This window comes from Natrix helvetica (assembly GCF_964273705.1).
Source record: "Natrix helvetica genome assembly, chromosome: 7".
NCBI classification, from domain to species: Eukaryota; Metazoa; Chordata; class Lepidosauria; order Squamata; family Natricidae; genus Natrix; species Natrix helvetica.
In genome coordinates this window covers 48,868,336-48,896,123 of record NC_138558.1, presented here as the reverse complement: position 1 = coordinate 48,896,123, position 27,788 = coordinate 48,868,336, and the positions used below count along the sequence as shown (strand labels likewise).

Here is a 27,788-nt window from a genome sequence, read left to right as displayed (position 1 = left end):
TCCTTATGAAGAGACCTGACTTTGTAACCAAAGCATCCTCAGCTTGGATGGGAAACCACCAGGAGAGGACAGGCAGGGGGATGGTGAAGGGGCAGAAAGGCTGCTAACCATAACCTTCTCATAATCTCTCTTCCTTCCTGCCTTCCTCCCCATTCCCATCTCCTATCTATGCACTCAGGAAGGGACAAGGAGAAGGGGACAGCTAGTAGCTGTACCACCACTGTGTTCTGACCTAGACTTCCTCAAAAAACACAAGGCAGAGACTTGTTCCCGACAAAACCCCTTTTATTAAATGAATATGACTTTGTCTCATTCACATTTAGCAAGGCCTGGCATACAGTCTTTTAAAGGAATATTTATGATAGACCTTATATACCTTGGAAAGCTACCATGTAAATATTTTCTAAATGAGGTGCTGTGCAAGGAAAGACTGGGCACCGAGTCTCTGAGATTCACATAGAGATCTTCAAACTCCTGAAATGAATCTAATGACTGAACAAATAAATTATGTCCTGCAAAAGCCCACTCTCCTTTCTTCCTCCTCTTTTATTTCCTATGGGAGGGGCCAATCACCTTCCACCTGTGACTTTACTCCCAAGTCTACCCTGATTTCTGAGTTGTTCTTTTCTTCTGGCAGCTCTGCGCATGCGCACACTGGGAACAGGCTGTAGCCTGCAGAAGGCCTGGCTCCATCTCTGCCTCTGACACAGAGGCTTCCCCAGCCTCTAGGACTGGCCCATGCTCCTGCCCAACCTCCTCACTGTTTGATTCTGCTGCCAGCTCCGCTGGCCACTAGCAGGCCACAACACACTGGCTGTGGTTATCCCACATGAGGGTGGGGGTGGTCCTGGTGAAAGGGAAGGCTCACAGGCTGCAAGACCAGGCCAGTGAGCAGGCCATGGAGGCAATGGTGTGAGCTGATCTATTCTACAAGTTAGTGGCAGCCATCCAAGCCGGACGGAATATAGTCAGCCTTACATCTGACTCACATGGCTGCCCTGGAGCCAGCGAGGGGCCATTCCACCACCTTGGCCCTGCTCCTGGGTGCTCACACAGGAGGCAGTAAGCACCCTACGGCTAACGTCCTGGGTGAAAGGAAAGCATTCAGTTCCCAGCGATGCCAGGTTCTTGTGTTTGCTACTTCCTGTGTGTATGTCGAGGGGTCAGGGTGGGTCAGGGTGGGAGCAGTCCGTTCTTGCTCCAGCATGGTCCTGCAGATCTAAGGTTGATTTCATTCTGGCCCAAATGGCTGCCAGATTGTAGTTCAGAGTCCAGTTGGCCTGGACTGTGCTGTGCTGTGCTGGGCTGAGGCGTCGTGAGCCTGTCCTTTGCTGTTTCCCGGGTGGCCCCATGGGCCAGATCTAACCACATCACAGATGGACTTCATATAATTTAACAACTGGTTTTCCTAGTGCAGAACCAAAAATGTAAACGTGGAAATGTGAGTGAGGCATGGAAATCAGCTGGGCTGCATGGGTGGGGTGAGTGACCCAGAGAATGAGATATATAAGATGGAATAGCACCTCCAGCTAGTGGTTGGAACTACCAGTTCGCCCAAATCAGTCCAAACTGGCAATAGACCCACCTCTGATCGAGGGCCTGATTTGGCATGTGGGCCTGATTTGGCCTGCGGGCCTGATTTGGCCTGCGGGCCTGATTTGGCCATGAGCCTTGCCTTTGATATGTCTGCTGTACATTAACATGTTCATTAACAACTTTCTCTCTGTCTATGGAGATTCTCAGTCATCCAGGTCATGTTTGTTCCAAAGGTACTTTTTCAAAAGACAACTGGACTTTGATTTTCCTTGAAGACATTTTTCTTCTCATCTAAGAAACTTCTTCAGTCCTGGATAGGAAGTGAAGCATCCTCAAGAAAAAAATAAAGTCCAGTTGCCTTTCAAAAAAGCACCTTTCAGACAGCTTTTTCTCTTATTATGAAGCATTGATTTGTGTGGAAATATTCATTAGATTTTCACATTATCTTGAAACAATACTGTGGTGAAAGAGTTTCATAGCACTAAGAATAACTGAAACAATAATGAAAAATTAGAATAGAATAGATTTAAAACTGGGATCATGTTGGACAAAAGCAGGTTACCTCCTCTATGATATTTCGACTGATTAGTTTGATTCAATAGCATATTTAAAACAGTCTGAACAATAATAAAATAAAAAAGCCAGTTTGGACCCTCAGATTTTACCAATGACTGATATTGTTCATGTTAGTAACTGGAACAAATAACAAACAGTGGATCAGAGACTAACTACAGAATTATCAGGCTCCAAGTGTGACATGTGGAGTTACTTTTGAGTAATTTCCTTTATTGTTCTTCACCTAGGGACAGAATCTTGCCATATGCAGCTATCTGCTTTATGATAAATATACTTTAAGAACTGCTAGGAAGGAGCCATTTTAACTGTCTTCCTGCTAACCAAAATTTCCAAGCTACACTACCTCTTTGCCTTCTGGAAAGCAGTAAAATTAGTATTTTACTATGAAAGCAGAAGAAAATCTAGCATGTGGAAATTCTAGGCTCTTTGGAGGACAGAAACCTGTTGTGCTCCAATTGCCCTGCTGCCAGACCTCTCATCCAGCCACTTGATTGTGGCTATTCATAAGTTGGATACCTGGAAAACTGCATTTTGCTCAACAAGATTGGGGAGGGTTATAGTAATATAAAAATATAAAATATATAAATTTATGAAAATCAAATGTGAATCTTCCAACAGGATGACAATCTCTTTGGTAAACTATTTGCCAAATCAGCTTAGGGTGGTGCCACCACCACATGACTACCCCCTATAAGTTGTTGCATCCGAACTGGGCTGAGCTCCATCCAAATCTCTTTGGTAAACTATTTGCCAAATCAACAGGGTGGTGCCATCACCACATGACTACCCCCTATAAGTTGTTGCATCCGAACTGGGCTGAGCTCTATCCAAATATCAACATCCAGGAATGAAGACAAATGGGATAACTGCTGGTATATCATCATGCCTTTTTTTCAAGCAGCCATTCCACACCCAGACAGAGATGTTTATCGAATCCCAGTCAATCCAAGGGTCCAGAAAAGTGCGAAAGTTAGATTGTTCCTGTACAGAGCCTATCTTGTCTTTGCAGGAACTCTTTTACCCTTGCATGTCTACGTGTTGCTGGGTCTTTTATTTGAAAAAGTACTGGACACTTTCTTGAACAGAGCCACTGTGGCAAAAGTAAGAGGCTCCTGGCCAAGATGGTGATGGGCTCTAGATGGAATATTGAGTAAGGAATGTGCAGGCAGTACAGCAGCTAGTGTCAAAGTTACATAGGAAAGAGGAGAAGCATTGAATCCACAACATTGTTGCTGTTGAAGAGGATCACTGCCATCCAGTCCTGGACTACTCAATGCTCCAAAACCTACCCATCCTGATAAGCAACTCTAATAGAGTGGAGAGCAATACTATTGGGTTCATTCCTTAGACGAAGTAAAAAGCTGTGGGTGGAGAATTTTATAAAAACAAGACAAGTTCATTCTGTCATGAAGAAAAGAGCAAATGACCCTGGTCGTATGGATGAGCCATAGTTGCATCATAATGCACATGCATTTCACTAGTTGAGATGCACTCTTTTCTCACAGATATTCCATCAAAAATAGTGGCGGTTCCTTTAATGGAGCTGCTCATTTCAGTTTCAAAGCTAGAAATCTCGGCTCTGTGCTGCTGTTCTGTGTAAATATCATTTTTTATAATTCATTCCCAGAAAAGCATTAACAGAATTGCTATTTTGTTTATATAAAAGCTACTACTATTGGGGTGGGGGCTGGAAAATTAGAATACTGATGCTGTTATGGAGTACATTTTACAAAATGGAGTAAAATTAATTTGGAATTCATGGATAAAATATTTGGAAAGTCCTTACAGTCTCATTTAGGAGATCTCACAGTAAATGGAATTTGGTCACAATAATTTAAAGCATTGATTATTCTCATGTGTTAGCTTTGGTATATACTTTGGCAACTCTTCCAGTATATTGAAGGCACATGCAAGAACAATAAAGATTTTATTTCAGTTTCCTTTGTTTTCTGGTTCTTGAATTTGTTGCTGCTTCCAAAGTTTATCACTGCAGTTCAGAATATTGGGCATTTCTAGTAAACTAGAAATAATTCATCAGCCAAAACTGGGAGTGTTTCATATTATTTTTCACTTGCCAGAGTTTTTGAAACTGCAAATATTCTCTATACAAGGATGAAAAGACCAGTGTAAGTGTTCAATGTTTGATTATTTTAAAAAAGAGTTTGGAGCCATATTGTACTGCAATCTTGAAAAAAAACAGGGGTGGATTTCAGCAGGTTCTGACAGGTTATGGAGAACTGGTAGTGGAAATTTTGAGTAGTTTGGAGAACTGGCAAATGCTACCTCTGGCTGGCCCCAGAGTAGGGTGGGAATGGAGATTTTGCAATATCCTTCCCCCAGGAGTGGGGAGGGAATGGGGATTTTGCAGTATCCTTCCCTTGGAGTGAGGTGGGAATGGAGATTTTGCAGTATCCTGTCACACCCACCAAGCCACACCCACAGAAACAGTAGTAAAAAAATTGAATTTCACCACTGAAAACCCCCCACTATCTTATAGCTTAAAAGTGCACGGAATGAATAATCAGAGATAACTAGACACAAACTTAAACATTTTAGAGAAAGACATTTATAATCAGTATTTACACACCAATGATTCCATCTTAATTTGTAAATCTGCTGTTAAAATAATTTATTAGGATTATGTGAGCCACTCAGAGGGACAAATATGACCTAGGCAGCTAAATATATTCAACTGTAACTAAAAAATAGGCAAATAATTAAACTAAATAAATAAAAATAAAATGCAAATAAAACAGTTTATGGATTAAACGGATATAAAAGAGAGTTGCTTATTTGACTTTTTAAAAATCCACACTGAATGTATACAACAAATGGATGTGTTATTTTAGCATTATTAACTTAGAAAAAAAGCATCTATTTTATATTGGGATATATGCCAATCTGTACTTGCTCAAAATAAAGTCACAGATTTAATTATTTTATGTATTATAAGAAAGGCAAAAGTGGTGTGTTTTATGTTATTTTTTTTATTGTAGCTTCCTTTTAGGAACTATGGCAAATTTCATTCGTTCCCATGTCATTATTGCAACAATTCTGTGAGGTAGATGAAGTTGAAAAAGAATGGCATAGAAAGGATATCCCGTTTCCTCTGCTGAATGCTGAAGCCAGATTTACTTGAATTCAATTCAAAACAGAATATGTAGTCAATTTACAACCATAATTGAGGTCAACATTTCGGCCGGAGGGAAAATCACAGCCATCTGATTGGCTGCCCCTCTGACAGCTACGGTATAAATAGCTGTCAGAAGGGGTTTTGCTAGTTCTTCTTGTTAGTTGATGCCATGTTGTTAAATAAAGAGTTATTGTACTATCTACCACCTCGCCTCAGTTATTGGCTCCAGGGCTCACGATTGAGCACTGGTGATGAAGATGGGATTACGGAGATAACTCGACCACCTTGGCTGATGGCAGCTATGGCGGCTATCAATATGTTTGCAGACTTCAGCTCAGAAAGAGAGTTGTGGGAAGCCTTCTTGGAATGCTTTGTGTCCTTCCTACAGGCTAATGATTTTTATTTATTTATTTTATTTATTAATTTAATTTATAGGCCGCACCCTCTCCACAAAGGAACTCGGGGCGGCGTACAACTCAGTATACAAATAAATGACAAGGAGGAGATAATCAAAAAACATTGTACAATTCATAAATAAATAATCATAAGTTAAAAACAACACAATAAAATTTAAAACAATTAAAATACCCAAGAAATCAGTTAATATAAATTTAAAATTGTCCAGGGGGGATTAGAGAATGTAGATTATAATTCAGGCCAGGCCGGCTAGTTGGAACAGGTGGGTCTACTGATCTATTTCACAGATTTGTCTACTGACAGGAAAAGGGTTTTTTTCCTCTCAGTTCGTATGGGCCAGAGATGTTTGTCATTGCCAGAGCATTGGCCACACCAACCCCCGTTTACACTGTTCCTTAGGACATTCTGCTGTCCAAACTTAAAGGCTGTTACACTCCCGCTCCCTCGCGCTTTGCCCGAAGGCACACGTTTCACCAATGTACTCAAAGGGAGGGCGAAATGGTGAATCAGCACATGGTCTGAGGGCATTGGCCAATCATTGCGAATTCTGGATGAGTTTCTATTAGAGCAGTTTGTCTGTGGAGACTGAGATATGAGACTCCAATGCCGGTTATTAGCTCGGTCCGAGCTCACCCTGAAAATTGCCATGGATGAAGCCTGTGCTTCGTAAATGTCAGACCAGTCCAAGGCAGATATCCACAGATACCAGGCAATTAATGCATTGATCTCCAAAGCTTCCTCTGTCCATCACCAGGACGGAGATGTAGAAATGGATCCTGAGGATGACGATGACATCAGTGGGAAGAACGGACATTTGGCCAATGTGTGCAAAGTGCTCCTGCCCACTGCTGGCCAACCCGGAGAGAGATTTAGCGGCCAGAAGGCTACCAGACCACACGAAGACTGTTTCATAGTTAACAGGGATACCCCCTCTGCAGAATTGGCTGTAAGCTCCGCTTCCGCAGCACAGCACAGTTACCAAAAATTTTACCTCACAATTTATATTGAGGGTGCTCCATGCAAAATGGAAATTGATACAGGATCAGCCAAATCCATCATTTTGTGGGACATCCTCAAGAAAATGCTTCCCTCCCTCACATGGAACAAACTGTCAATCTGCCATTGCCGTTTGTGAGATTACCAAGGTACCATACCTATCCTCAGCTGCGGTCAGTTCCGGGTCTAGTATGGCCAATTCAGGGGCCACTGTCAGCCTCTACTTTGCTTGCTTGCTATTGGCTGGCATAGTAACGGGTATGGTATGGGCTTGTGGTATTGGGGGGGGGAATTGCTAGGTGCTGGAAGAGTTATCATGAAGGGAGTTTTGTTCTCACCATCTTCTGTGCATGCTGATGGCTCCTGATTAAGCTTGGTCAAGGTCAACTGTCTCTACATACCTGAATGAGGCCAGTTGAAGATGCACCCCACAAGACAACTTTGGGAGTTGAAGATTGGACATTGGGTTGGGGTAGTTGCAGGGAACATCCTGGGTAAATGTTTGATATGTACATGTTCACAGCTTTTTGCTTCAGATCTTGCTTTTCTTTAGGTGTTTTTATTTCAAGTCCAGTAAAAGTACCTTTATCTCTATTCAAATGGAGTTGGGGGTCTTATTTCTTGCATACTGAATGAGGCACGCCTGACAGCCACCTTTCTTTAATTGTTGTTGCTGACCCATCAGCCTCCCTTCTAGGCCTAGACTAGTTCCAGGCCATGGGTCTGTCCATCTCCGGAATCAACTCTACCACTCAGTGTGCAGATTTCCCTGCCTTGACCCAGAAGTTCGCCGACATGTTTGAGGACTCACTGGGTAAATATAAGGGCAACACAATATCCCTTAATATAGACCCCCAAGTAACACCCATACGGCTCAAGGCTCGCCATGTTTTGTTTGCTCTGCGAGATAAGGTGGATGCAGAATTAGATAAATTGCTGGCGCAAGGAGTCCTAGAGCCCATTGACCATGCCAAATGGGAAACTTCCATTGTGATTGCCATTAAGGCCAGTGGAACTATAAGGATCTGTGCTGATTATAAATCGACCCTCAGCAAAGCGCTTCAGGCCAACCCCTATCCTGTTCCAGTGGTGCAACACATCCTGCACTCCTTGGGACAGTGTAGGGTGTTTGTTAAATTAGATTTGGCCCAAGCAGTTGCCATTCAATGATGCCACTGCAGCTGCAAAAACCATTGTTACACATAGAGGCATGTTCCAGTGCTGCCAACTTCAATTTGGAGTCAGCTTCTCCCGGGACTATTTCAGAGCCTCATGGAGTGACTGTTCCAAGGCATACCAGGAGTTATTCCCTACTTTGACCATGTTCTGATTGCTGCAAACAGTCGATCAGAACTCGTCAAACCTCCATGGGATACTTCTCCATTTCTGCGTGGCTGGTCTCAAGTTGAAATGGTCCAAATGTCACTTGGGGGTCCCATGGTATACACACTACTCCCTCAAAGTGGAGGACATCACCTCTGCTCTGGTTCCAACCAATAAGGCAGAACTTCAATCATTCTTGGACCTCCTAAACTTTTACTCCATTTTTATCTCCCACAAAGCATCCAGTGTGAAGCCTCTACACCATTTGCTGGACAGCTCGGCAACTTGGCAGTGGACTAACCATGAAGCGACAGCCTACATTCGCGGCTTTCAAAAAATTACTGATGTCATCAACTGTCTTAGTGCAGTACAGTTAGCTCCTGGGAACCCTTGCTTGTGACACATCTCCTTATGGGGTCGGCGCTATCTTAAGTCACATCTGCCCCAATGGCATAGAAGCACCCATCACCTATTTCTCCGCACCTTATCGAAGGCTGAGCGTAATTACAGCCAGATTGATAAGGAGGCTTTAGCAGCCATTGCAGGAGTTAAGCACTTTCACCATTACCTCTATGGCCGCCATTTCCATTTGATGACAGATCACAAGCCATTACTGAGCAAATTGGCTGGTGATCGGCCAACCCTTCCCATTCTGTTACTGTGCATGTCACAGTGGAGAGTATTTCTGGCAGCATATTCGTATACCCTAATACACTGTCCCAGTAAAGATATGGGATATGTGGATGCTTTAAGCTGCTGTCTGCTGCCCGCAGTAGTAGCGGACCCTGCCCCAACATTGCAGATCCTTCTTGTTGATGACCTCAACATTCATCTGAATGCCAGTGATATTGCCCGCTACTTAGTTAAGGATGGCATCCTTTCCCGAATACTGGACTGGGTCCATAGGGGGGTGGCCACAGGGCCAGTTGGTGTCTGAGTTCCTGCCCTACTATAAGAGTGCCTGGAATTCTTGGTTCTGCAAGGCTGTCTGCTATGGGGCAACAGGATCGTTGTGCCAATGGAGCTTCACCACTCAGCCCTATTCTGCCTCCATTAGAGCCACCCAGCCATAATGCGGATGAAGGCAATGGGCTGCAGCTATGTCTGGTGGCCCAACATGAATGAGGTCATCACAGATTGGGTGCTAAACTGCCAACCCTGCCAGCGGTCCTGGCCATCGACAGCCACAGCCCCCATGAGGAAATGGGAGATGCCCCATGGACTGTGGTCCCAAATCCATTGGATTTCGCGGGACCTTTCCAGGGGCAGACCATACTTGTCATAGTGAATGCCTTCTTCAAGTGGGTAGAACTCACATCCATGGCATCCACCACATCCAAAGTGATCATAAGTCCTGCCGGACAAATTGGTGTCTGACAATGGGCCCCAATTGACGTCTGCCACATTCTGTCATGCCCTGGTAGCGCCCTACCACCTGGCTGAAATGGACTATCTGAACAAGCCATCCATTCAGCCAAGGAAGCCATGAGCTGAATGGGCACCAGAAATTGGGAATCCAAAATTGCCACCTACCTCTTGGTACAACATACAACTCCATGTCAAGCCACCAGTTAAAGTCCCGCTGAACTGTTAATGGGATGCAGTCTTCGTACCACATTAGATCGGCTGCACCCCACCTATGCAGCAGACAGACCCAACAGGGAGCCTGAGCACCCCTGAAGTTTCAACATTGGTGGTGGTGTGTGCGCTTAGAGCATCACAGACGACCCCAAATGGGTGCCTGGCTGGATCACACATATAACCGGGCCCTATTCTTACATGGCCTGACTAACTGACAGATGACAATGGTGCGCCACATCAAACACCTGCGCCACCACAACCTGGAGAACTCCCCAAGCTGCTCGATTAGCCCTGCTCTTGCTGAACTGCCAGATGCCACCTATTGGCCTAATACCACAACACCACCTGAGGCAGCAATGCCTCCTCTCGAAGCATTCTCGATGGACAACTTACCTGGAAATGCAGGCCAGTCACCGGGGGTGGAGTCTCCAGACACTGTTGGTGTGCAGTCTCCTAAACCGACTCTTGACAAAAGAACTGAGGCGATCTGGGTGGACCTGATGTCGCCCTGCCTACTTACAAAATTACGCATGCGCGGTCCAGGAGGAAGGAGTGTTGAGTCCTCTGAGATATGCCCGGGCGACATCAGAGACCACAGAAGCCACTTCCATTGGCTGTGACGCACCTGCCAGATGGAGGGAAAATCACAGCCATCTGATTGACCGCCCATCTGACAGCTATGGTATAAATAGACCGGATTTTACTAGTTCTTCTTGTTAGTTGTTGCCATGTTGTTAAATAAAGACTTATTATATTGGTTTACCGAGGAGCTGAGGGTGATGAAACGCCACAAGAAACGCCTAGAAAGCAGGTGGAGGTCCTCACGCTCCGAATCTGACCGAACACAGGTAAGAGCCTATTTACGGACCTACCTTAGGGCTCTAAGAGCGGCCAAACGTAGACACTGTGCCGCTCTTATTGCGTCCGCGGATAACCGCCCTGCCGCCCTGTTTCAGGTGACCCACTCTCTCTTATTTCAGAGGTCGCGGGAAGCCCCTTTGCAGGGTAAAGCAGAGGAGTTTGGGGAATATCTGCAGGACAAAATCGATCAGATCCGGAGTGGATGGGCCCCCTTCAGTGGACCAGGAGAGATGTCGGAAGCAAGTCTTGAGACACCATGCTGGGAGGAGTTTGACTCTGTTGCCCCCGAGGACTTGGACAGGTTACGTGGGCGACTGCGAGCCACCTCATGTTTACTGGACCCGTGTCCCTCCTGGCTTGTACTGGCATCCTGGGAGGTTACACGAGGCTGGCTCCTGGGTCTGGTGAACGCTTCACTGGAGGAGGGGTCGTTGCCGGCCGCCTTGAAAGAGGCGGTGGTGAGGCCCCTGCTCAAGAGGCCTTCCCTGGATCCGGAGGAACTAGCTAATTACCGTCCTGTCTCCAACCTTCCCTTTTTAGCGAAGGTTGTAGAGAGTGTGGTGGCGCAACAGTTCCCACGTCACCTGGAGGAAGCAGTCTATCTTTCAAGGTGTTGGTTACTATCTTCAAAGCGCTCCATGGCATGGGACCTAATTAACTGCGGGACCGCATCTCACCTCATACATCCCTACGACCTATCCGCTCTCACAGGGAGGGACTCCTCCAGGTGCCATCCGCTAAGCAGTGCCAGCGGGTGGCGCCTAGGAGTAGAGCCTTCTCTGTGATGGGCCCAACCCTCTGGAATGGCCTCCCTCCCGATATTAGAATTACCAATGACCTCCGCTCCTTCCGACAGAAGCTCAAGACTCACCTGTTCCGACTAGCTGGCTTAGCTGATTGACAGTTCCATCTTCCACCTCCTGGCAAACATTTTATTGGGGAATTTTTAAGGGAATTTTAATATTTGTATTTTAACTAAGAATTGTACAGTATATTTTTACCTCCTCCGTCTACGTCCACGTCTATGTCTATGTCTATGTCTATGTCTATGTTCATGTCTATGTATTTGTATATGGTTTTAACATGACTGTACACTGCCCCGAGTCCTGCCTAGCAAAGGGTGCGGTCTAGAAATAAAAGTTATTTATTATTATTATTATTATTATTATTATTATTATTATTATTATTATTATTATTATTATTTTATTATCTACCACCTCACCTCAGTTATTGGCTCCAGGGCTCATGATGATAACTTAGAAAAGCATTTAGAAAAGGTTTGTGTATTATTTCCTTTTCACTTTATAAAGTACCAAAGGAATCATAAGTAGCAAAAAAAAAAACCACCTTGTTAAATTAATCCAATGAGGTCAAATTACTTTAGGAAACACTGCTTAATAATATTTTTTGTCTTTTTACAATCCTATAATCCCTTTTATCAGGATGGATTTGGGACAACTGAATGGAGCTGAGCATTTACTGGCCAGGTGCTCTTTATGACACCTATGTGAAGTTCACAGCAGATATTTGTGCACTGCAAGAGAAACATCTATTGCTGTCTAGGTTTGAACTCTCAATCTTACAAGTGGGAGGCAAACATCTTCATCTCTATGCCACAATGCCACTTGCTGAATATTGTGATTGTACAGAATAGTGATGATGATGATTACATTTTTATTTTGTATCTTTGTGTTTGTGTCTATAGTCCTTGCTTTACAACCATTCATTTAGTAACTACTCAAAGTTATAATAATGCTGAAAAAATTTGACTTACAACTGGTCCTCCACTTATGAACATTGTAGCATCCCAATGATCACATTTATTATGATTTTGATGCTTGGTAATCATCATACATTTTTGCTGGTTGCAGCATCTTATGGTCACACGATCACCATTTAGGACCTACCTAGCTATCTTCTGATAAGCAAAGTGAATGGGGAAACTGTCAGGGAAGGTTGCAAGTTCACATGATATCTTGCTTAATGACCACACCATTTAACAATGAATTTTCTGGTCCCTATTGTGACCTTATGTCAAGTACTATACCTCTACGTGCACACATGTGTGTCTGCTTGTGTATAAATGTATGCTACCTAACTTAATTCAAGGTGGCATAGCTACCTAATTCTGCCTCCTATTTTCTGCTCAACAAAAACACAGTGAGGTGGGTTAGGCTGATAAAGAAGGACTGACCCAAAGTCACCCAGCCAGCTTTCATACCTTAGGTAAAATAAGCTGGAAAGGTAACCTGAACTGAGATATAAGTGTGCCACCATAAATGTTTAGCCAAGCTCTTTTCATGATAAATCGTTAACTAAAGAAAATATTCAATCCCTACTTTATCAATTTGGTTTTCATGGATTAGTTCATAAAAAACAAGCACTAATTCATACAGTCCCATCAACTAACATAATCCTTCTCATTTAAAATGCCTGTCCTGTTAATTCTGTCTCTATTGGACATTAGCCATGGCTATCACTGTTTTGGCCCAGGATAAAATTCAGAACGCAACCTTTCTCCCACTTGCTATACTGAAAATCTTGAGACAAACTCTAGGGCAGAGGTGTCAAACTCACGTTGTCATGGTGGTTGTCATGTGATGTATTGGGATTTCCCCCTTCGCTAAACCAGTGTGGGTGTGGCCAGCACATGACGTATCCAGCCCATGGACTAGTTTCACAGTCCTGCTCTAGGGCAATTTAAAAGTAGCAATGTTGGTGTGTTTCATATACTGTTAGATTCTACATATTCCTATGTGGAATCAGCTCAAGATACTGAAATTCTGGATGGTATGTATTCTTTCTATTTTATTCCACTGTCTCTTCCACTATACTTAAGTAACTTTTCTTATTTTTGTCTAGACATTCCCAGGGAAGGCTATCAAACTTTTCTATAAATGTTATATGGTTATGCATAAAAATATGTAACACTTTATTAAATCTGGACAGCTCATGAAGTAGAAATCTGAAACCAGTCTCCTGTGATTTTGTTAGTATAGCTTTACACAGATTGGTACAAAAACATTGCTATCAGTAGTAATTCTTGTTAACATATTAAAAGTCCATATTAATTTATAGAGAAAATAGAGAAACTTGGACAAAAATAGATGAAATATTAACTGGCACATCATTTCAAGGAATTATGAATGATAACATATTTATGGTTTGAAATTCAAAGTAAAAATATTTTCACTTACATTTAATACCTAAGTTTATTATGGAGTCAAATGCTTTTAACGTGCAGCATTGTTTTGTAGAAAAGAAAAGGATATAAAACAGAAAAGAAAGCCAAAAAGCACTCTAGTGAAAACTTGGATAGTTTGCTCTATCTTTTAGTGCAAGCATATCTAAATCCTTTAAATAAGAAATACCAACATTTTATGGATAATGATGAGAGAGACAACTAACATTGCTTGATACCTTTTAAAAGATATTTTAGAATTGCATTCTCTTCTCTCAAGTACTGCTCAAAATCTGTTCTTGGCTTTTGTGCCTCAGAAACTTTCATTCTTGCATTACCTCTTTGCAGGTCAATTGCATATACAGTATAAGCAAAGTAACATTTTTCAGTTCCAAGAATGAAGAATGATGCAAATGAAAGGAGAAGGAGTCAAACAGTATGTTAGTCAAGCTTTTGAATCAAATCTTGTTCCTTTTGTTTTTGTTTTACTTTGTAGGTACCTTACCAAGCATTAACATTAACCTCACTGCACATTCTCTTTCATATGTTTCTGGAGTGCTATATGGGAAGGGTCAGCATAGAGGTTCCTTCTCACTTATTCCAGACATGTGACATTTTTTGCCTCTGAGTGATTTGGAGAAGAGCCATGACACCCTACAGCACCCATACTATAATGGTAATCTGAGAAAAGCATTGCTGGTAGCATGACTTTGCTTGTTCAGAAGCAAAAGTTTAATAGTCCTGTGTCAAGATCCCTGAATATGGCCTTTTGATAAAGGAATAGTTTGAGAAATACAAATAAAGTCATGTATAAGAAAAAGTCATATGGTTTCAGTTGTTGAGTCTGTTGTATCTGAATATCTTACAGCTATTTGCAAGCTAGAATCCCTAGTACATAATCTTAAAATTGGCATTTCAAATAATTCCATAGCTACTTTTATAAAACTGTCAAGGCCTTCGGCAAATGTTGTACTGAGAGAAAGTTCATTTGAAGATGTTGGTGTATACTTTTTTTGTAAATTTATTTTGAGCTTGACTAAGCTTTGGAGCATGAAAACAATCAGCAATTCAGTATAATCCTTAAAAAACCCTTTGACCAAAACCTTTCCTTTTTATTTTTTATTTATCTACTCTCTCCCCATCTTTCTTCTACATGACCTCAACATACTGCAGAAAGCTTGCCTCTTAGCTTTCAAGTTAATGAGCACTGTTGATAATAATAAAAACAACATGATTGTGGTTTACGAAACATGCACTTTTGCTATTTCCTGGAAAGACAAGATAAATATTTTTCATGGTTTGGGACAGAATATAATATTCAAGGCAAATCTGCTAGAAATTATTTCTTCAAAATCTATTTAACATAGTTTGCTATATATGCTGTCCACTTAAAATGATAGCAATATCTTAAGGGCAGTCTCAGGGGGCCACAATTTAGCACCACTTCTGAGTTTCACAATGCCAACTTGTCAAAGAGTTATAGAAGGATCATGACTAGCAGATACTATAGTCTGATGTCAAACAACAAACTCAAAGCAGATCAACACATTCCTTTCTGTTGATTCCATATGTAAATGTAAGAGGCTGAAAACTTACTCATGCTTACAAAAAAAGGGAACAAACTGGAAATGAGTTTAGGATAAAAGGTTATATGAAAAGTCGAATAGTACACAACAACATTTCAATACTTTAGATTCATCTTATTGCGCAAATGTACAGGATGCTCATTTCTACAACAGGGATGAGAATTTATTCTTCACTCTCAAGGCTTATTTTGTTCATCTAAGGAATCAAATGGAAGTGGCAAATGCTGCTTATTTCTAAAGGTGCGGAGGGATCTAATATTTGCATATACATTTTTACACTTTTACAGGATTAGCATATGCCTTGCACCTTCAAAAGTACACTATCGGGATGGGGAATTGTTTTGTTTATGGACTGGAAGTCAGCTAGAGGTCATGCTAAAACCCTGTTGTAAATGAATTGCCAAAGGTCACATTCTAACTTTAAAAAGAAGGAATTATCTGATTCTAAAATCTTGACATTTAATCCCTCCATTCATTAATTGCTTTTTCTGTTGCCTGTGTATACAATTATGTTTTAGAAGAAGTAGGAAAGTAAGTCAGAGAAGCAGAAGCTTACATTAAGTAATAGTGTTTCATATCTAATTCTGAGAAATTTCTTTTTACTTTTTTTAAAATCACAAATAATGAGGAATCAGCTGTCTTACAATGAAAAAAAAAGATACAACATTCTTGGGACTTAAAAGTTTAGAAAGTGATATAGAAGGGGACCTGACCAATGTCTCAATTACTGCCGCTAAAGAATAAGATGGATAACTGTAGCTGGTTTGAAGCATTAGTTAGACTTGATCCTTTCACACATTCCAGAAATACTTTTAGAATCAGTTCCCATTAAATGCTTTGGGAGTACAACATGTACAAAAGCCAGCTTTTAGTGACCAATTACATTTTAAACAGGCTTGCATTGTCTGTTTTCTAAAGCTATGTATGAATTGTGCAAAGAGGAATGGAAATACACATCACATCACATCGGCATCACAAGACAAGATAGAAAGACTTGCACATGGATTAGAGAATAAACAAAAATATGCAAAAAGAGTAAGAGAATTGAAATGGAAATAGGCTGGTCACATAACAAGAACTGATGGCAGATGGACTAAGGCAGTCATAGAATGGATTCTACTGCTCCTCCATCGCATAAAACTTCATCTATGCTTACGCATGTGAGATTTTAAATCATGCGTTCTTTCACTTCAAGGTATTGTTTGCTGTGCTACACTGGTGAATACAGTGAAATCATGCAGCATATCATAACTTTCACTTAATGAACCAGAACTGCATGTGACTGTGTTAACAGGGAATGACTCTTTTTTACAAAGGAAAGGTCTTTCATGGCAAGTTCATTAACATTACTTTATTTCCATGTAAATGTAGTACCTTTTTCAAGTACACTAAAAAGACAGATAAACCTATGTATTTTGAACATTGAATGGCCTTCTTGTAGTGCAGTGTTTCTCAAACTTGGTGACTTTAAGTCCTGTGGACTTCAACTCCCAGAATTCCCCAGCCAGCTATGCTGGCTGGGGAATTCTGGGAGTTGAAGTCCACAGGACTTAAAGTCACCAAGTTTGAGAAACACTGTTGTAGTGAAACAACCTATCCTTTGTTTTTAAAGCTTAAAATATTTTTAATAAAGTTTTTTATTTTTTTTCATTTTCATAACAAATAACCACATGTATACTATTACATAACCAACATCATATTATATTGTTAAATGTTTACATCAATTCGTCTTACCATCAACTCCCAAAAACGATTATTGGCTCTTCTGCTCTCCATACACCATATTTGTACCCTGTCCATCACTTTCTTCTTCCTCTCTCCTCCTCCCTACTTCGTTTCTTCCCTCTGTTGTCCTATCTTCTCTACTTCCCCTTCCTCTCTCCTTTTCCTCTCCCCCCTTTCCACTCCTTTTTCTCTCCTCTTCTTCCCCTCCCTGCCCTTTCTCCTCTCCCTCTCTTCTTCTCTTGCGTCTCTCTTCTACTTCGCATTCTTCATCTCATTTACTTGGTGTATTTCAGCCTCTGACTGAGTTCCATTTTATGTTGACGGTATTTATAATTCCATTTCAATATATATATTTAATTTTAACATATATCTTCCTCCTTCTTTTTTAAAACAAAAAAAAGTATACATATATAGTAATTGTATTTTTAAACTCTGCCCCCCCCCCCAGCCTATTTTTGGCCAAGATGTAGACCTGGTTACAATTCTCAGCTATTCTCATCATTATATTTATATAGTTATGCATCCTTACACACCCCAAATTCGTAGTTCTGTCTTTATAATCTCAATAATTTTCCATTATAAGTATATTTCATGTTCCCTCTCCATTTTTCCATATGTTGACTTAGCTTACCCTTAATTATCTTTAAAAACAATCCTTACTGTTCAATGTTCATTACAATTCCATTAATCTATTATATAGAATAACAAGCGGTACACATCTCACTTTGTTTATCATCTTAAGAGTTCTATATGTGTCCGTATTTCATATATATTTAACCTATATTTAATTGTCCTTCCATTGTCATATTCAATCAATAGTAACTCAGTTTAATTATCATGTATAAAAGTGAATCACATACCTCTACTTTACATTCTCCAAATAAGAGTTTCATATTTGTCCATATTCCTTATATTTTAACCTTTATTTAATTATCTTTCCATTATCATATTCAATCAGTTAGCAGCTCAGTTTTATTATCATATATAGGAGTAAACCACATATCTCAGCTTTATATTTCTCATATAACAATTTTTAATTGTCTGATTTTTTTCCTTGTACGTATTTTGCCCTACTTCTCTATTCCTGTCTTCTCCCTTTTCTTTGTTTTGACATGTCCACCCTCTTCAATTTTCCCAAGCCACTGTCAAACCCAGTGACATCTTTTATATTTCCCTTTATTGGGGCACAACCCCCCTCTTCAGTTTTCTCTATACCACTGTCAAACTCAGTGACATCTTTTGTCTGCTTTGTATTTCCTTTTGTTGGGACACATACCCCCTTTTCAATTTTCCCTACACCACTATCAAACCCAAAGACGTTTTTTGTCTGCTTTTTATTTTCTACCATTTCTACCTCTTCATTATCCCCCCTCTTCTTCCTCCACTTCTTCCTTCACTTCCTGCTTCTCCTCAATATCTAACTTCAAAATTCTATTTAGACTTGATTTTAATGATTTATGCATATTTTTATAATTTCACATATTCTCAAATTCCCACCTTTCCATAATGTCCAGTTCCAAAATTATAGTTAGTTATACAGTTCTTATTTCAGAGTTCTGGTCCACCTAAAATTTAGATAATTCAGCTGATGTGGAGAGGAAGAGAGGTGGGAGCCATCTTGATCCTTTGCTCTCCTTTTGGCAAAAAAGAAAAAAACTTAGTATTTTCCCAGCTATTGATTTCCCCCCCACCACCCTTTGTTACCTTAATGTCCATTTACAAAATTATAGTTAGTTATACAGTTCTTATTTCAGAGTTCTGGTCCACTTTAAATTTAGCTAATTCAGCTAATGTGAAGAGTAAGAGAAGCGGGAGCCATCTTGTTCCTTTGTTCATCCTTCGACAAAAAAACCTTCGTATTTTTCCAGTTCTTGATTTTATTAGTTTTTCCACTTGTTACCTTCCCCCTCTCATTGGTTATAGTTGTTTAAAATATATTAATTGGAATTAACTCAAACACAGCAAGTCTCCGGTATGTTTCTCTTTCCTCCTCCTTCTTCCAAATTCTGATTTACGACAATTGGTTAATTAAAACTTCCTACTCAAAGTTTCACATTCCATTCGCTGCACATGCAAGATGAGGTTATCAGTAAGAAAATAGTGCTTTTTTCTTCATTCCCCCCTCCCTTGTTACATTCCACCTCTCATTAATTGGAGTTGCTTAAGATATGTTAGTTAGAAGAAACTCGAACAAAGCAAATCTCTTCAGTATGTTTTGGTTTCTGTTTCACCCTCCTAATGTCTTTTAAAGGCACAATCTTTTCAAATCCAAATCCATATTTAAAGTTTGTGTTTTAATGGGTTTGTCACTTCTCTCCTTTCTCCTTTCTGTCTCCAAATTTTTTAAGCAAATAGCTCTTTTTGGGCTAGTGATTTAACCCTCTATTTTTCCCCTTCTTTCTTTCTTTCTGCCAAAATCCCAATCTGTCCATCAATATTAGTTATACTCTCAAGGTTCTTTGCCTTTTCCAAATTCTAATTTATGATTGTGGGTTAATTAGATCTTCTTACCAGGCTTTTCATCCCATCTCCTGCATGCTACTGCTCAGTTGCTTTGGCCTGAAGTCAGCTTCTTGTGCAGCCATGTTGCTATGCTGCCTCCCCAACACTGATTCAGAGAGCAAATCTCCAAACTACAAGGGACCTGTTGCACCCCCTCTGGGTCTAATGAAACGCTGCCCCTTCTTCACCCTCCCCCCACAGGGAGGTTCTGATCCAAAAAGGATCTCGGCATTGGTTTGCCAGACAAAGTTCATGTGCTCTTCAGAGCTCACACCTCCCTCATGTGTCCAGCTGAAGAATTTCCAGTCGAATCCCACCTTAATTTTTTTTAAATTGGTTTTGTGAATAAAAATACACAAATACTCCAAATAACTCCTGGAAAGAACAATATGCAAATTATTCTTAAATGCTTAAACAAAGGAATGAGCCAAAACTTCAAGATCATATTAAATGCCAATATCATAAATTCTTCACTTGGTGGGCATCTGTGCCCTCAAAATGCTTGAGTTAAAAACCATTCCAAAACTTTCAAGTATTGTTGCTTCAGATGGAAATTACAATTCCATATTTATTTTATAGTATTTTATTATAACTACCTGGAAGACTATAACTATCTGGAAGTTTCATTATTCACTAACATCTTGGCTTTTGGAAGAGACAAATTAACAAATGAAAATGTATCCATCTAGAGCAGTGCTTCTCAAATAGTGGGGCGGGCCCCCCAGGGGGGCACGAGGCTCCGTAAAGGGGGGCTCAGCTCAAATTATTTTATATATTTTTGTTTTGCAGGTTAAAGTTTTTTTTAATATTGTGTTCCTTTAAATCCTGTGCTCCTTTAAATCTTTTCTGCTACAGTTAATAAAGCTATTCTTTGTTGTAAATTGATCCACATTTCTTTCTTTTTTTATTCTCTTATACATTAATAAGGATACAGTGTTATGCAGAGGTGTACTTATAACAATTTTATAGACAAATGATACTATTTACAGTCGCGCGGGGGGCGCAAAATGTTTTCTTCTTCCTAGGGGGGGCATGACAGAAAATAATTGAGAAGCACTGATCTAGAGAGAGGGAGACTGTGAGTTCAATACCCGCCTTAACTATGAAAACCAACTGGATGACTTGGGGACAGTCACTCTCTCTCAATTTACACATAATTTTAGAGGTCTTACTGTGGGGAAAATAGGAGGAAGAAGTTGTGTTGGATATGTTCACTGCCTTGTTATTCGTAAAAATAATAAAGGTGAGATATAAATAAATAAATAGGAAGTAGCCTTCATTTTTAAAGCTGTTTAAGAAGCCATTTTAGGCTGTTTTATCTTATCCTTTGTCTTAACAATAGGATTGACAAACAATTTCATTGTTCTCCCCAACATCTGTCAGTTTATGTTGAATAATATATATTGTCATTATACATTCCATAACGTATAAGCAGCAAATGGGAATATTTAAAAGGCATCTGTATGTCTATAGATATCAATCTATTACCAGAGCTGTTACAGGTAGTCCTCTATTTACTACCACAACTGAGCCCAACATTTCTGTTGTTAATGAGACATTTGTTAAGTGATTTTTGTTCCATTTTATGACCTATCTTGCCTCAGTTGTTAAGTGAATCACTGCAGTTGATAGGTTATTAACCCGGTTGTTAAGTGAATCTGGCTATCTCATTGACTTTGCTTGTCAGAAGGGTCACAAAAAATGGATCACATGCCACTGCAATTGTCATAAATATAAACCAGTCGCCAAGCATCTGAATATTAATCACATGATCATGGGAATGCTGCAAAGGTCATAACTCTGAAAGAGGGTCATAAGTCATTCTTTTCAGTACTGTTGTAACCTTGAACAGCACTAAAACAACTGTTGTAAGTCAATTACTACCTGTACTATATTCTGTTATTACAGTGCACCCTTGATGAATGCAAATAAGACAACTGTACTTAGTGCTCTTAATTACTGTTTTTTATATTATTTTTTTATATTTTTAGACAAACATAAAACAAACAAACAAACATAAACACACACAAAATAAAACCCTTCCCCAATTACTTACAGTGTGTCGATTGGTTACAAAACTTTTGTGCATTCTCACAATAGTCTTCACTTGCAGTTTACATAAAGACTCATATCATCAATCTAATATATATGTATGCAATTGTTATGGTGATTAAATATTCATTTGACTATAGCTATTATTACATCCTTTTTATGTAAAATATTCTAAATTTAAAGTAATTTTTTATTATGGCATTTCATTACATCATACTGAAATCATCCAATAGTATTACATCTTTATATTCTATTCTATATAGAATTGTTTATCTTTTATAACAAAGCTTTTCAACATCCTCTCCATGGTCCTCACTTACAATTTGTATAAAATTTCATATTATCCATCTAGTGTATATATGCATTATTTACCATTGTTAATCATTTATTTAGCTATAACTATTATTACTTTATTTTATACATAATACTCTAAATTTAACTAAATTTAACTTAATTTTTATTCTAACATTTCATTTCATCATCCTGTATCCTTCCAATAGTAGTGCAGTCCTATATCTCTTGCCACTTGTGGTATTTGTATTCTAATTGTTTTCTTGATCAGTCTTATGTGGACTTCTCTTGGCACCTTGTTCATTGCATATCTTGTAAAGACTCAAAACCCTCCATCTGTTCCTTCCATCTGCTTGCCTTTAGTTATCACCGATGCTTCTGCCAGATTTTCTCCCTTTTCTTCTTCCATGTTTTGAAGTTTGAGATAGAGTTCCAGTTCATTAATCTCTCCTTTCAACATTCCACTCCTGTCGTTTCCAACTGCGCTCAATTTGTTGTCAATATCAACAATTTTCTTATCACTTTGTTCATATTTTTCTTCAATTTTTTGAATGCTATCATCAAATTTTGTAAATATTCTTGACTCTTCCCTCTATTTTTTCTGTTTTTTGTTCTATGTTCTCCATTCTCTTTTCAATGTTTTTGTACTTATTTGTACTTTTTGAATTTCTAACATAATTATTTGCAACATTCATTCCTTTTCTTCTTCATGTTGCACCATTCCTCCAGGTTATAAACACTGCCACTAAAACATCCAAGGCTTTTTTGTTAAGTTTCAAACAAGTTCACTATAATCTTTCAAGTCAAGGCTTTCTCTTCATTCCAGTCCAGCTATTGATAGTACTCCAGAAGAGCACCTGCATAAACAATCAGTACTCCTCCCACTATCCCTTTCAATAAACAAAATCAGGAGCCTTGAAGTATAAGATATGAGTCAGATGTTCAAATGAAATAGGAAAAAAATGATGTTTCCAAGCTTCCAGCCTCTAGGTGGCAGTGCTACTTCTTTTTCATCTGCTTTTACTCCTCTCTTTAAATTCCGAACTTAAGAAAAAAAAGTGCTTAAAAGCAAACAATCCAGCCGAGCATTGTAAAAAGAAGAGAAAGAAAATCATAATCCACTAATATGAAAAAAGAAGAAAAATAGAAGCAGAGGGAAAAAAGAAACCAGTCCAATTTAAAAAGTAAGAGGCATTTGTAAAAGTTCCATCCATAAAAAAGAAATTAAAAAAAGATAACACACTAAGTTTAATTCAGGCTTTATTTGCCGCTTACTCTCTTCTTCAATTTTAATTTTACTCCAAGTCTTTTGTGGTGTTCTCTTCTCTAATAGTAAAATTTATCTCACCATTTTGACACACTCTCTCTCCTGGTTTTCTTCCATTCAGGGGCTGTTTCAACCTTCCGCAGCTTCAAAGGCTGCTTCTCTTTCGCCGAAAAAAAGAGCTTCTGGATCAATCAGGGACTTTGCGATGTCCCTGAGATTAGCAGGACGTGCCCTTCTCTATCACCATCTCTACAGGATGGTTTAGGTCCAAAAGGACCATCCAGCAACAAAGATATCGACAGCAATCCTGGAGCTCCAAGATTGCATGTCATGTTGTTGCGATGTCAAGCCCCGCCCCTCCTAAATACTGTTTTCTAGTAGGAGGCATTTGCTTTATAGGTAGCCTTGCAAGATTGATTCCAGCCCTGTAACAGACAGTGCTATTTTTATTTTAAAAGCTCGAGTAACATAGATTTTCTATACTTATACAATCTATACTTAATTGACTGTTGGGTGCTATTCCTTATTGCTGTGCTATGCATAGTGCAATGAGCACATATTGTCTAAATTGAGATTGTCCAACTACAGCAGAGAGTGTGAGAGAGTAGCTATTTGTCTATGCCTCTTTATTCATGTTCCTAAGAAGCAACTATATCAATAATTGTTTCATTATCACATACACTTACATCAATATACGCTTACATTTTCCTAATAATGTATTTAATAGAAAAGAAGCAGGTGTCCTGAAATATCCTTATTAATTCAAAGAAATTACTGCAACCTGCAGTGAGCAACTCTATAATTTGTAGCTTGTCAAAAGCAGTTTCAGTTACATTTTCTGAACGCACTAGAATTTGAACTTTCATAGATAAAACTAATATTGTTAATTTTCAGGTGAAATAGAAAAAGAAAATCATCATTCCATTTATGAAGCCGTCACTGAACTTCAGGTCTCTAACTACCTTAGAAAGATAATAAAGTTTTACAACTCTTGAAAATAGCCCTATATTTGCTCTGGCTATTCCCAAGATATGTTTGTAAAAAAAAAAGTTAGACCAAACAGAATTCCATCAGAAAATTCCTCAACTCTAACCTTTAAGGGTCAGAGAATGCAGCATACAGTTTGTTGTCTTGAAAAGTGCCTTCAGTTTGTTTCTACTCCAAACAAACATTCAGATGTTATCTATTGGTCTCTCAGGAGACCTCAACACTAAACCTCTGAGATCAACAGTAGCACTTTCTGCAGTACTTTCAATAAGGAATGGTTTTAATAGGGAAGTTATCCTTCTCACTAATCATTTAATAACAATTAACTGAACGGATTCAGTAAGTGAACAGAAGACCTCCTCTAAATAATTGTGTGCAGCGTTTCTTCATTAATTTAGTGAAAGAGCACTAAACATCTGTTCCTTGAACACATGGTTAAAATAAATTGTATTTTAGAAAACATACTTTTTCCAAGACATTTACAAAGTATTTTCTCAATTATGCAAATGTATTTATTATAGTGGGAGAATAGGCTATTTCATGAGTTCAAGCAAGAATGAAAGAATGGGATGGGAGGAGAGAGAGAGAAAGAGCACTTGAAATGGGATCATATAAGAAGGAGTACTGAACCAGACCTCCTCCTACAGTTCTCTCACACAACCCATTTTGGCTTCTTTATTTCAGACCTTACACTTGTCTGGGGAATTGTGAAAAATAAGTTATGAGACACTCAGTGGCACAACTGCTATTTAGTAAAACTTCCTATTCTAATATTCTTCATTCAGTGAAGGAAACGGCACTATTTCTCACACTGTTCTTATCATTAGGAAGCTTTTCCTAACATTCAGCTGTAAGGTATCTTTCTGTAACAGAAATACATTACTCACATATAATATAAATAATATAAAAGAATAGAAGTATTGGGTTTTTTTCTACATGACATCCTTACAGAGTAGAATCATAACTCCTCATTTACCATCTTTAGTTTAGTTAGAATTAAATGTATTAGTTCTCCCAGTTTTCATACACTCACTCTGAAAGGCCAATAGCCAAAACTGATATCAATATTCTAGGGAGGCTATCATTAATATAAAATAAAGTGGAATTATTAGTCCTTGAAACTACTTCTGCTGGTACAGCTTAAACTTGCATTTGCAATTTTTTTGCAGCCATATCACATTGCTTATACTCCAAGATAATGATACTTTTCATAATTACAGGTATCCTTTAATTCTACATTTGATTTCTGTTTCCCTGTAATTAACTAGTCAAATACTTCTGATAGGTTTTTTGACAAGATACTAGTAATGGGTATTCTTTGAAGTCTTTGAATCAATTCTTTATCTGTTTAATTATAATATTTCTCAGAGCAAGCAAATTGCAAACCACAAGCAGTTTGACCAACATTTTTTTGAAGTTAAAATATACCATATCTATAGTACTCTCAAAACTTGAAAATTAAGTTAATGACTGCAAAATAGGATATAGTTCTTTACAAATTCATGCTTACTTTTATAATTTTCTAGATTTTGAAGATGTCAAATGACCCCAAGTATTAATTGTACTCAGATTATTTTTGTACATATTTGTTCATCAAGGGTGGTGAAAAAAATCAGGTGTTTATTCACTAAATACTAATTTCAGCAATTTTGTTACATTAAAAATCTTGCAAGACTAGCTGGCAGTGGAAACATGTTATAGTTGGAAGACCAACTGAAGGTTAAAACAATTTATCATAAAAGCACTATGTCCACATGTGTAAAGTACCAAATAATAATAATAATTGATTATACTTTTATGACATGCAGTTCAACTTTTTATATAACAAGATTTCAATTTTGTTGCATAAGAATTGTAATTTAAAATTATATTCCTGAATTCTGACTATAATGAGAAGCTTATCAAGCATTTTCCCAGAAATTGTTGCCAAATATGTCTGCGTCCTTTAAGACCACTCCCATAATGTCAGGGAAGCATTAATCATATCACACTGTTGAACTGTCAGATTATAGCTGTTCACAAGTGCAAAGATCAAGTCTTCCAGCATATTAGTTATCCCACTACGTTAATGAATATTTCTTAAGGAATAATTGTATAGAGATGTAACCTCCCAAAGTATTTGAGTTTGGCAGTATGAACCATAACTATGTGATTAATGAAGTCATTATTAAGAGCTTATGAACAAGGAAAATTGAAAGAAGTGATGCTTTTAAAAGTTACACACTCACATATGGATACTTCTATCTTTACTCATGACTGCTCATTCTGCAATTTTGCAAGTAATAATAATAATAATAATAAATATTTATTTCTTAGCCGCACCCTCTCCCGAAGGACTCGGGGCGGCGTACAACAAAACATAGGAAATAAATATATCGACATACATATAACAAAACATATACCAAGACATATATACGACATATACAAGGAGGAGGTGAACTGATAGATAAAAACAAGTAAAAACACAATGTTTAAAAACCCCTAAATAGACTTCCGGTTGTTCCTGGTGCCGATGGCAGGCTTTTCTTTGAGCCTGTCAGATCAAGAGACAGTTAGAGGTGTTTTTTTACGATCTTTAACACCTCGGACACTCGTAAATTCTTGGAATTTATGAGGGAGAGATTCAGCTGCTGGGTTGAGCCCTCGTGTACCCTCCGGAGTCCGGAGTCAGACGAGGTTTGCCCCCCTTCGCAGTTGTTGTATTCTCCTGCCTTTTTGATAACCTCTGCTATAAAAAGCAGAGCCAGTCGCCGGGAGCAGCCTTAACATCTTAACATCTTAACATCCCAAGAAGGAAGCAAGACTTTTGCAAGTATTTTAAGTTTTAATTGGGGGAAGAAAAAAAAATCTCTTTAAAAAGAACGCTACTGCTGAGTTCGAGAGGCGGGGGCTTAGAACAAAGGATTCAAAATGGCGTTGATTTATAGCTGAAAACCTACAGAAAACAAAAGCTAATTACCTGCTGATAGCCGGGGCAGTAAAGGCGGAACGGCTGAAACAACCCTAACTATTAACAATTTTAAGCCAGTTTACATAACCTGAACTACTTAAATGTCAAAGTTTTAATTTCGAGCAACTTAGAAAGAAACATTCGCAAGTATTAATTTACAGCTGAATACCTAAGGAAAACGAAAGTTAATTGAATGGTGACAGCTAGAGGCGGCTGTAAGAATTATTAATTATGGCAACGGAAAAAAAAGCCTCACCGGGTGCCACAATAAATTATCAGGATTTCAAGGACTTTATAAGGGAAGAAAATGCTTTTTTACGCAAAGAAATTAAGGAGGTTAAAGAAATGGTTCAGGATACCATTAAAAAACATGATCAACTTGATAAAAAATTACACACTTTAGCCACAGGTCTGTCAGAAGTTGTTCTTAAGGTGGACAGCAAAGTTGATCATCTGGCTTTGGATTTGGAAACTAAAACGAAGGAAACAGATTTGAAATTTGTTGAAATGGAGGGGAATATGCAGAGGATGGATAAGGAGATTATCATGATGCAATTCAGATCTATGGAGTACGCTGTTAGACTGAGGGGTATCAGAGAAAACCCTAGAGAGGACTTAAGAAAAGTTTGTGCTGATGCTCTGGCCACGTTATTGAAGATCCAGGATTCTTCTGAGATTTTTGCAAGGATTGACAAAATTTACAGAGTTAATTCACGTATTGCATCACAAAGGCAACTACCAAGGGATGTTGTGATATACTTTACTGAGAGAAATCTTAGAAATGATATTCTGCAAAATTCTTATTATTCATCTTTGCAAATAGA

At 38.9% G+C, this 27,788-nt stretch overlaps 1 protein-coding gene and 1 long non-coding RNA gene across 3 annotated transcripts in view; one reads left to right on the top strand and one right to left on the bottom strand.

The window, feature by feature from the left end:
• VEGFC (vascular endothelial growth factor C) overlaps positions 1-19,442 on the bottom strand; it is a 120,415-nt gene extending 100,973 nt beyond the window's left edge. Inside the window, exon 1 of the mRNA XM_081960129.1 lies at positions 19,427-19,442. Within this exon, the coding sequence (XP_081816255.1) occupies positions 19,427-19,438 (12 nt within the window). The 5' untranslated portion in view covers positions 19,439-19,442. The remainder of the gene's footprint in view (positions 1-19,426) is intronic.
• LOC309395679 overlaps positions 13,124-27,788 on the top strand; it is a 135,554-nt gene continuing 120,889 nt past the window's right edge. For both annotated transcript variants that reach the window (XR_014175968.1, XR_014175969.1), the window contains exons 1-2: positions 13,124-13,213; positions 13,953-14,044. This is a non-coding gene — a long non-coding RNA (uncharacterized lncRNA). The remainder of the gene's footprint in view (positions 13,214-13,952; positions 14,045-27,788) is intronic.